General features: G+C 42.1%; 1 protein-coding gene across 1 annotated transcript in view; it reads right to left on the minus strand.

Annotated features, from left to right (window-relative positions):
- wdr36 (WD repeat domain 36) overlaps positions 1-11,199 on the minus strand; it is a 12,014-nt gene extending 815 nt beyond the window's left edge. The window contains exons 1-19 of the mRNA XM_030436359.1: positions 10,890-11,199; positions 9,184-9,211; positions 8,976-9,076; positions 8,449-8,566; positions 8,233-8,365; positions 6,419-6,473; positions 6,200-6,332; positions 5,921-6,096; positions 5,444-5,564; positions 5,150-5,215; positions 2,486-2,575; positions 2,258-2,400; positions 2,054-2,171; positions 1,809-1,974; positions 1,589-1,697; positions 1,399-1,478; positions 720-827; positions 348-579; positions 42-215 (exon numbers count right to left, since the gene is read on the minus strand). Coding sequence (XP_030292219.1) covers positions 42-215; positions 348-579; positions 720-827; positions 1,399-1,478; positions 1,589-1,697; positions 1,809-1,974; positions 2,054-2,171; positions 2,258-2,400; positions 2,486-2,575; positions 5,150-5,215; positions 5,444-5,564; positions 5,921-6,096; positions 6,200-6,332; positions 6,419-6,473; positions 8,233-8,365; positions 8,449-8,566; positions 8,976-9,076; positions 9,184-9,211; positions 10,890-11,054 — 2,316 coding nt within the window. The 5' untranslated portion in view covers positions 11,055-11,199. The remainder of the gene's footprint in view (positions 1-41; positions 216-347; positions 580-719; positions 828-1,398; positions 1,479-1,588; positions 1,698-1,808; positions 1,975-2,053; positions 2,172-2,257; positions 2,401-2,485; positions 2,576-5,149; positions 5,216-5,443; positions 5,565-5,920; positions 6,097-6,199; positions 6,333-6,418; positions 6,474-8,232; positions 8,366-8,448; positions 8,567-8,975; positions 9,077-9,183; positions 9,212-10,889) is intronic.
- Positions 11,200-11,293: the final 94 nt, after the last annotated feature.

Below are 11,293 nucleotides of genomic sequence, written 5' to 3' on the forward strand. Positions count from 1 at the left end.
TCGACTGAAACAACAACAACAACAACACAGTCAACAACAACACAGTCATCAAGTGTCAGCAAGATAAAACAGGATTTTAGAAATAAAAGCTCAACCTGTGTTTCCTGTTCGGTTGCCGTTGGCGACATGAATCGAGGGGTGAGACCAGGAAGTGTTGGCAGGAAGAAGGGAGCGGCAGCCGGAGCAGCAGGCGGCGCAGCAGGTTTATTCCTCCTCTACAAACACAACATTAGGGTAATATAGTCAGATTTAAATCAACGGGTACATTCAGACGACATCACAGAGAAATAATCCACGCCATCATGTCATGCCTCCATGTTAGTTCTGGCCACACCTCCTTCTCTCACCTTGATGACGTCCAGGTGCAGGAGACTTTTCCATCGAGACTCCGGCATCAGAGACAGAGTCACAAGTTCCGCCCCCAATTGATCAGCTGACTCGAACGCATCATCAGCCTCCTCTGATGCAATTTCCTGTTCCAACTCGTCCGCTGTGACCCCCGGCAGCGTCTCCACAGCTGGCTGGTAGTCAGCTGGGAGGGGGCGGAGCCCCACAGGTCCACAAAGACTCTTATTGGTCCTGAGGGAGGACAGATGCACTGTGATTGGCTGCTGCAAGAAGTCTGCTGACAAGTCAAACAGTTCAGTGATGTAATCTTTATAAAAGGTCAACACAGGCTGCCGATTGGCTGCTGTAACTAAACACTTATTGGTTCATACCAGAGGTAGACGCCCAGACTGTCGACATGAGTCGTCACCAGGAAGTCTCCGGTTGGGGACAAAGACACGCCCACTGGCGCCATGGCAACCAGGAAACAGTCGACGAGACTAAAGAGAGAAAAAGAAGTATCATCACCACCATCATCACCATCATCACATCATCATCATCATCATCAGCATCATCATCAGCAGCAGCAGCAGCAGAGAAGGACCTGTGCTGGTAAACTTGGATTAATGTTCACACTTTGTGATTTAAATTTGTATTTAATGCAGCAGGCCCAATCAGCAGTTTCTATGAGAATGTATGAAGGAGGGAAAAAAGTCAGAAGTGATTCAGATTCGACTGAGATTCATGTTAGTTTAATATTTTCAAAAGTTTTAGTGAGATTTAAAAAATGAATAAAACTTTGAATGAAGACAAAGTTTGAGTTTCTGTCATTTACTCAGAAGAAACACTGAATATCTCTGAAGTCGTAAAGATATAAATTATATCAGTCCCGTCCAAGTTGAGATGAATATTTAATGTTTGAATGGAGACAATATGTTGAAGAATGTGGAAGAAGTTAGAGGAAGAGAACATTTACAGTCAGAGCTAATCAATTATAATAATCAAGTGTCATGAAGAGAACGTTATCCCAATGTTAGCTGCATTAAACCAAGTGGGCTGTGCCACTCTTACCATCCAGAGGGGAGATCCCATGTACGTATGGTGCAGTCCATTGCCACGGTAACCAGCCAGCGGCCATCAGGGCTGAAAGTCTGAGGAAGTGAAATGTTAGCGTGAGATTTAAAAAATTAATCTGTTAGCATGCTAGCTTCTACTGAACACTGTTAGCAGTTTGTTAGCTGTGAAGCTTTCCTGGACCCACCATGTCGTTGATGTTTCCGTGGTGACCTGTAAACTTCCTGACGACCCGTCTGGTTTCTATGTCGACCACCAGCAGCGTGAAGTCATCCAGTGCTAATGCTAACATCCCACTAACAGAAAATAAACAGAACAATACTGTTGTGAGATGCCTGTCTCTGTGTAGCTTCATGCTAACTGTGAGCTACCTGTCACTGTGTAGCATTATGCTAACTATTAATTACCTGTCTCTGTGTAGCATCATGCTAGCTGGTGCAGCATTTAGCTTCAGCTGCTCTTCCTCTTTCCTGGTCTTGAAGCGCCAGAACTTGAGCAGCCAATCAGAGCCTGTGGTGAGTGACAGCTGGTTCAGGGTGTCCGTGGCGACGCCTCGCACCGCTCCGCTGTGAGCTTAACAGAAAAGGGGCGTGGTCAGTGACAGACAGACACACAGTACGGACCAACCACAGGCAAGAACAGGTGAACACACCTTTATTGTTGTCGCCATAGCAACCACGGTGCAGGCCAGATTGCAGGTTGTAGACGTCGACGCGGCCACACGATGAGCCAATCACAGCAAAGTTGCCACAGGAAGTGATGGCCACAGCCTGGAAACAGAGGCAGGAAGTCAGGTGACCCTTAGAGAGCGTGGGAGGAGGAGCTGTGAGAAACACAGGTGAGACAGTGGCGTTACCGTAGCGATGCTGTCCCTGCGAGTAACCGGTGGCTGCAGGTGATGAGCTCCCATGGTGCACCGCTGGTAATTCCATGTGGTGGCTGCTAGTCGACCTCGATGACAGGCGACGATGCCGTCCCAGTCTGACTGACGGGCAGCAGCTGTCAATCAACAGAGAGGCGTGTTTACATCAGACAGTTTCTATATGAAGTTCTGTGTCGGTCCAGTTTGTGTTGGAGCGCCTACCGGAGGAGAAGGATGTGATGGCAGGAAGACGCAGCTCCTCGTAGGACAGCCCCTTCTTCTTCTTCTGCTCTTTCTTCTTGTTGATGGAGCCTGAACACAGAAAATCAAGTTTCAGCCAGAATCCATTCATTTTATCTGGATTTTACTTCAGAGACAAACACAATCCACCAATCAGCTTTCTAATCAAGCAGCTGACTGAGCTCTGCTGCTAAACACATCTTTATAAACACATCTTTTTCAAATCAAATCAATCAAATCAATTTTATTTATGTAGCCCAAATCAAAATCACATTGCTTCGATGAGCTTTACAATATGGAGGACTAAACCTGACTTAAGTATAAATAAATAAATAAATGCATAAATAAATGAATAAATAAATAATTGCTGAAATAAATGTATAAATAAATAAATACAAGAATAAATAAAAGAATAAATAAATAAATAAATGCTTTTTATTCATTTCTACATTTCCGTTCACTTACATTTATTTATTTCTGTATTTCTGTGTCGATATCTTAATGAGGAGGTAGGAGGTCCTAACCTCAGTCAACAGCATGATTGGTTACAGGAGTGTGCTCGATGAGGGTCCACTACTTCTGCCTTACTAGCAGCGCTGATTCCTGTTCACTGTACAGGAGTGTTGCTGGCTACCAGCAAGCCCGCTCAGCTAACTGTTAGCTGCAGTTGTTGACATTTGTTCATGTAGCTCTGGTTTAGTTATGAATTTGACTGGCGTTCATTTTAACTTGCGAGGGTCCCAGGTGTGCTGGTGGTGTGGTTTGAGAATCCCGTCTGGAGAGAGAGGGGTCCTCAGCCATGTCCGCTAGCCAGGAAAAACATTCTGCTCATCGCTCCAAGTCATGTATACGTGTATTCGTTTTGACGTGGCTTGAACACTTCTATTCACACGGAGAAGCCGGGGCTGCGACTTGCAAACCACTGCTAGACGAGCGCTACAGAGCATAAATCATCCAAAAGTGCATGTTGTCGGTCTCATATCTTTGTCGTGAATGTCTGTACTCTCAAACAACTCATGTGTGGAACAGTATTAAGCATTTGTTCACGCCGAGCGGCTCGAGAGCGGCGTGGACACCGCTGTTAGCAGTTAGCTGCTAGTTAGCTTTTAGCTGCTCGCTGTAGCGCTAAGAGCGTAGTGTCCAGGTTAACTGTTGACACATGTTACCACCGAGAGTGAGATACATGTCTGGGCTTTCCTATGAACCATTGTCGCTACTGGTGTTTGCATCACAGGTTGATCTGGACGTCTCACGATTTGCCACAGCTGATTGACCTCACGCTGAGCTCGGGCTGGATGTCAACGTACTCTGCAGACTGTTTGACCAGCAGAATGTATGACAGTGTAGTTTTCACACCGACTTAGCTTCAGCTTAATAACGATGTATGCGGCTTGGAACGATGGCTTTAAGTAACCATTTGAACGCAGTGCGTAAATAAAAGAAATACCTGATGGTAACCGGTGTCACAAGTTAACCTGGACGCTGCGCTACAGCGAGCAGCTAAAAGCTAACTAGCAGCTAACTGCTAACAGCGGTGTCCACGCCGCTCTCGAGCCGCTCGGTGTGAACAAATGCTTAATACTGTTCCACCCATGAGTTGTATAAGAGTACAGACATTCACGACAAAGATATGAGACCGACAACATGCACTTTTGGACGATTTGTGCTCTGTAGCGCTCGTCTAGCAGTGGTTTGCAAGTCGCAGCCCCGGCTTCTCCGTGTGGATAGAAGTGTTCAAGCCACGTCAAAACGAATACACGTATACATGACTTGGAGCGATGAGCAGAATGTTTTTCCTGGTTAGTGGACATGGCTGAGGACCCCTCTCTCTCCAGACAGGATTCTCAAACCACACCACCAGCACATCTGGGACCCTCGCAAGTCAAAATGAACGCCAGCTAACCTGTCACACTGGTCGAGGCCATTAAGCTAACTGGAGCTGTTTACAACGTTACAGAGAGGGAGGCTTGAGATCAGGAATCGTTTGCTTTTGTCTGGCTCTCCGATTTGACCAATCATGCTCTTGACTGAGGTTAGGACCTCCTACCTCCTCATTTACATATGGACACAGAAATACAGAAATAAATAAATGTAGGTGAACAGAAATAAATATAAAGCATTTATTCTTTTATTTACACTTTTATTTATTTATTTATAAATTTATTTCAGCATTTATTTATTTATTCCTGTATTTATTTTTTCCTGTATTTATTTATTTTTATTTTTAATGTTTATTTAACAGGGACGACACATACAACATTGCCACAGAAAATGGAAAAATGTGATGCATATAAGACGTCTAGCTTCAGCTAATTTGCAGTCTTTATTTCAGCATTTATTTATTTATTCCTGTATTTATTTATATATTTATTCATGTATTTATTTATTTATTTATTTATACTTAATTCAGGTTTAGTCCTCCATATTACAGTCTGTACAGTGAACAACATCCTCTGTCCTTAGACCCTCGATTTGAGTGAGGAGAAACTTCACGTTGATGGAAAAAAAAACCTTTTAACAGGGTAAAAAAAACAATGGAAGAAACCTCAGGAAGAGCCACAGAGAGGGGAGATCCCTCTTCCAGGACGGACAGACATGCAATAGATGTCGACTTTAAACAGAGTCTGGTTGGAGGGCTGAACTGACCGTGACCCAGGTTCTTGTTGAAGCGCTCGTGGACTGTGGAGAAGGACTGCAGCGTCCCGTCCTGACCTGCAGGGGGCAGAAAACAACTCCGTTCACATCCTGTTCATCAAGTTTACAGAACCAGAACGTGAATGATGTCGTGGACAACAAGTAAACATCCAAACTTCAACAGCAAGTTAAAGTTAAACTGTTAAAAAGATCATCGTTATCAAAAGTTACATTTCATGAAACAAAATGATTCTATAAACTATTTCAGTAAAGACATGTGTGCAGATGATGAAGCTGTTTATTTACCAGCGCTCAGAATGTTTTTTCCATCGTTGCCGTGGTGATGGATGGTGGTGGGTGGGGCACTGTGACCCTGACGACTCCGCAGCAGTCTGGCCCCGCCCCCCTCCTGATCAAATATCCACACCTGCGAAAAAAGACATATTGTTGTGACGAGCTGAGGAGAGAAAACTAAAGCTGACAGCGATGGATCACTACGGAAGCCCGGAGGGGCCAGTGAGCAGGTTTTATTCAGGTGATGACAACTGGCAGAAAAAAAGAGTTTTATTGTTAATTCATTCATTTTGTTTTGTAGTGATTGTGAGTCTGCAGCTCGACCTCCTTCAGGTTCTCTGAACAGACACAAGTTGTGTGTTCGCAGGTTGTGTAACAAAAGACGATGACTAACAGCTCCGTCTGTCTGTGCGTGTGTGTGTCTGTGTGCGTTTGTCTGTGTGTGTGTGTGTGTGTGTGTGTGTGTGTGTGTGTGTGTGTGTGTCTCACCTTGATGGCGTTGTCCGCTCCGTTTGTGACCAACAGCGGCTCACCATGCAGGAAAGTTGCTGTGGCGACAGCTGTGCTGTGGGCGTGTCTCTGCTGAGTGACCAGCTGGCGGCGATCTAGATCCCAGAATGCAATGTGGCCCTGAGGACTGCCAGACGCCATGATGGGAGGACCGTCTGCCAGAGAGAGAGAGAGAGAGAGAGAGAGAGAGAGAGAGAGAATATGGTGAGAGAGAATGAATGGTAGTGCATGCAGCGGACGAGAGACTACCACCTGTACCTGTTCTGAAAGCGAGCGAGCTGATTGGTCCCCAGTCCTGTGTGAAGCTCATCAGCGTCTCGTCCAATCGGATGTTGTGAATAATGATGCGACCCGTTGCTGTACCGATGCCGACCGTGTCTACCGCGGGAGTCTGGGAAAAAAAGTGGATCAAGGATCTGAACGTTGAAGCGCTGCTCCAACAGAGTGTGTGTGTGTGTGTGTGTGTGTGTGACTGACCTGCTGCAGCACAGTGACTCCTGCTGACCAGCCGGGGAACGTAAACAACAACTTACTGAGACACACAAGAAAATCATATTCAGTCAAACACTTTTTACTTCGCTGTATCTTTACTTCAGACTGTAGTTTTACTTCAGACTGTAGTTTTACTTCAGACTGTATCTTTACATCAGACTGTATCTTTACTTCAGACTGTAGTTTTACTTCAGACTGTAGTTTTACTTCAGACTGTATCTTTACTTCAGACTGTATCTTTACTTCAGACTGTATCTTTACTTCAGACTGTAGTTTTACTTCAGACTGTATCTTTACTTCAGACTGTAGTTTTACTTCAGACTGTATCTTTACTTCAGACTGTAGTTTTACTTCAGACTGTAGTTTTACTTCAGACTGTAGTTTTACTTCAGACTGTATCTTTACTTCAGACTGTATCTTTACTTCAGACTGTAGTTTTACTTCAGACTGTATCTTTACTTCAGACTGTATCTTTACTTCAGACTGTAGTTTTACTTCAGACTGTATCTTTACTTCAGACTGTATCTTTACTTCAGACTGTAGTTTTACTTCAGACTGTATCTTTACTTCAGACTGTATCTTTACTTCAGACTGTATCTTTACATCAGACTGTAGTTTTACTTCAGACTGTAGTTTTACTTCAGACTGTATCTTTACTTCAGACTGTATCTTTACTTCAGACTGTAGTTTTACTTCAGCCTGTATCTTTACTTCAGACTGTATCTTTACTTCAGACTGTAGTTTTACATCAGCCTGTATCTTTACATCAGACTGTATCTTTACTTCAGACTGTAGTTTTACATCAGCCTGTATCTTTACATCAGACTGTATCTTTACATCAGACTGTATCTTTACTTCAGACTGTATCTTTACATCAGACTGTATCTTTACTTCAGACTGTAGTTTTACTTCAGCCTGTATCTTTACTTCAGACTGTAGTTTTACTTCAGACTGTATCTTTACTTCAGACTGTATCTTTACTTCAGACTGTAGTTTTACTTCAGACTGTATCTTTACATCAGACTGTATCTTAACTTCAGACTGTATCTTTACTTCAGACTGTATCTTTACTTCAGACTGTATCTTTACTTCAGACTGTAGTTTTACATCAGACTGTATCTTTACATCAGACTGTATCTTTACTTCAGACTGTATCTTTACATCAGACTGTATCTTTACTTCAGACTGTATCTTTACATCAGACTGTATCTTTACTTCAGACTGTAGTTTTACATCAGACTGTATCTTTACATCAGACTGTATCTTTACTTCAGACTGTATCTTTACATCAGACTGTATCTTTACTTCAGACTGTAGTTTTACTTCAGCCTGTATCTTTACTTCAGACTGTAGTTTTACTTCAGACTGTATCTTTACTTCAGACTGTAGTTTTACTTCAGACTGTATCTTTACTTCAGACTGTAGTTTTACTTCAGACTGTATCTTTACATCAGACTGTATCTTAACTTCAGACTGTATCTTTACTTCAGACTGTATCTTTACTTCAGACTGTATCTTTAATTCAGACTGTATCTTTACTTCAGACTGTATCTTTACTTCAGACTGTATCTTTAATTCAGACTGTATCTTTACTTCAGACTGTATCTTTACTTCAGACTGTATCTTTACTTCAGACTGTAGTACTTCTCCACACAGAATACACACAGCTGTACTTCTACACCTATACTGACAGTGCTACTGTAAATACTGCTTCTACTGGTCGTCCACCTCATATAAAGTACTAAATCTGTACTGTAACCACCAAACTACAGTGTTAGCCTGGATGCTAAAATGCTAACCTGGTCTTGATGTTCCAGAGCTGCAGTGCACCCTGGGAGCTTCCCAGTAGCACCTTGTTCAGGTAGGTGCTCGGGTGCATCATGGCTGTCACGTCGAAGGTGGCGGGGTCGAACTGCAGCCGTAGGTAAACATCTGACAGAGAGAAAGCAAAGCATGATGGGAAACAGGACAAGACAAAGCATTAAGAAAGTGTAGGTGAAGCTCCGCCCACTCACCTCCTCCCTGGACATCCCACACGATGACATCACCACCGCTGTCAGCAGAGATCAGCTGATCACCCAGAGGAAGCAGCACACGCACTTCTTGGCTGTGTCCATGGTAACACATCACCACCTGCACCAAGAGCAAATCTAAATGTGTTTTTTTCAATTCAAATGTTTTTCATTTAAACAGATCTCGTATAAAAAATTTGCGAATATATCACATCTCAAAATAAACTGCAGCGACCGACAATTATTTTAATATTTATAAAATGTACAAAAATCATTGTTAACTATTACTCAAGTAACGCTGTAATTCAAACTAAAAACAATTTATGAAAAGATGAAAGAAAATTAAAACATCTTTAAAAAATAAAAAACAAAATTCAATCAAAGCCAAAAACACAAAACCTCGAAAACAGAAACTTCTCAAAAGTTATTAAATAAAAAAAAATGATCACAACACATTTTTAAATATATTTGTTTGTTTAGAGTTTGGTCACATTAATTTCAGCCTTTTTCTTGTTACAAACTAAAATAACCTCTTTGTTCCGGGCGAAGGCGCTGATGAGTTGTCCAGCGGCGGCGAACACCAACATCCTGTCTGCTGCCACACAGCTGATGTCATCTGGAAGGCTGTTACCTAGGCAACCACCACATTACATCAGAGCACAGCAGCCAATCAGAGAGCAGAGCTGTCAGCAGCATCATCAGAGTAAATTCAGTTTAAAAAGATTCAAATGTACTCACTGACAGCAACGATCCCCAACCTGTTCACCTGAAAATAATCAATACAACAATTAATCAACACACTGCTCTGATCGATACACTGATCACACACGCACACGCACACTCACACACAAACACTGTGCAGGTGTCTCAGATCAATCTTTTTTTTTTTCTTCTCTTTATTTTATTGTGGTTGACAGACATGATATAATCATATGGAGTGAGGCTGTTACAGATGAAACTAGGGTGATGTCAGCAAATTGAAGTTACATAACATCACAGAGTGCAGGAGAGGACAAATGTAAATAGATTTCAGGCAAACTCAGAGTCATTTCAATAACATGAGAACAAAGAGAATAAAAGTCTTTATGGCTTACTTATTTTCAGACTGACTAATGTTGATGTGTGATATGTTGATGTATTGTTTGATTTCCTTTTTGAGACGGTGAGTACAAAGTATTTGATTAGTGAGTTTGCGGTTATGGATATGAGCTTTGGCTAAAAATAATATTAAATTAATTATATAATGGTCTAACTGGGAAGACGGGACTGAAAAGAAACCAAACAATACACTTTGATAGTCCAAAACAAAGTTTTTGTCAATGTGTTGACGGATGAAAGTAGTTACATTTTTCCCAAAAAATCTGCAGGTCAGGACACGACCAAAAGAGACGGTGAAGATCTTCTGGAGCCTGTTCACAGAAGGAGCTGAGTTCACTGATGGCTTTTTTATATCTTTGCATAAATAGATTGGAGGGATAGATACGATGGATGAGTTTGAGGGACACTTCTTTGATTTTATTTGTAATAAAATATTTGTAGGGGAGGGACCATATGTTTTTACAGATCAGGTTTGTGAATATATTATTCCAGTATGACACGACATTGGGAGTACTGACGTTATGATGTGAGATTATGCTCGTACAGTACGGTTGTTGCGGTTTTTTGCTGAGAGGCAGATTGGACCAGCTTCTGTCTGTGCAGGCTCCACAGGTGACGGGTCAAACTCAGGTAACGTAACATTTTTCAATAACATAATCACACCAGAGGGTATTGCATCAAATACTATTGCATATTCTTTCGGAGGAATAGGAAGTGTATATTTATTTAAAAATCCTCAGTATGATAATAATGTGCTGTTAGATTTGAAAAGCTGACTAACTAGAATTATGCCATGTGTGAACCAGTTCTCTAGGAACAGTGATTTGTGTTTGTATAGCATGTCCCTGTTATTCCAAATATAATATCTATGAGGGGTGAAGTTATGTTTATAAATCAGAGACCAGGAGAGAAGTATCTGTTTATGAAAGTTTTGTGGGAAGTTTTTCAATATTGTAGGTGCAGAGTAACAAAAAATTAAGGCCACCGATTTTGGAAAATATATAGTTAGGAATGAAGTTCCAGACTGATGTTGGGTTTCTGATAAATTGTCTGAGCCAGTTGATTTTGAAGTGTTATTGAAAGTGGAAAAATCAAGAAAATTAAAACCTCCATTTTCATGAGAATTTATTAAAGTCGATTTTTTGATATAATGGATATTGTTTTTCCACACAAAGCTATAAGTGTCTCAGATCTCAGATCAATCGATCCTCACAGACAGCTGATGTTGACACGCTGTACGGAAGCCGTCAGAGGCGAAACACGCGCCGCACAGAGACATGAAGACACGCGTTGTAAACACAAACACACAAACATACAAACAAACATAAACAACGTCAGTTTCTTACGTTGTACGTGTGGAAACATTTCCCGACAGCCGTCACCACGTAAAACTCCCGGTGCTTCTTGTGGTACCTGAGCGCGTGCGGCACGTGGTTGGAGTAAAGTCCCAGAACCCGGAACCCGGAGAACAAGGAACTCCCGCCACCCGCGAGACTGCCGCCAGCCGACATGTCCGGTAACAACGGAGGATTTTACCGGATAAAAGATAAACAAACAAACAAACAAACAAACAAGCAGTCAGAGGAGATACGGAGCGCAGAGAGAGAACATGCAGGGGGCTGAGGAACTGAGTCCGACTGGAAACAACGACCACCGACACGAAGGTTCCGACCTGAAGACCAAATCTGCTTTCGACAGGAAGGAGACAAAATATTAAGAGAATAAAACATGATAAACTTATATTTTAATA

The sequence above is a fragment of the Sparus aurata genome, chromosome 12, assembly GCF_900880675.1.
Source record: "Sparus aurata chromosome 12, fSpaAur1.1, whole genome shotgun sequence".
In the NCBI taxonomy this organism is placed as follows: domain Eukaryota; kingdom Metazoa; phylum Chordata; class Actinopteri; order Spariformes; family Sparidae; genus Sparus; species Sparus aurata.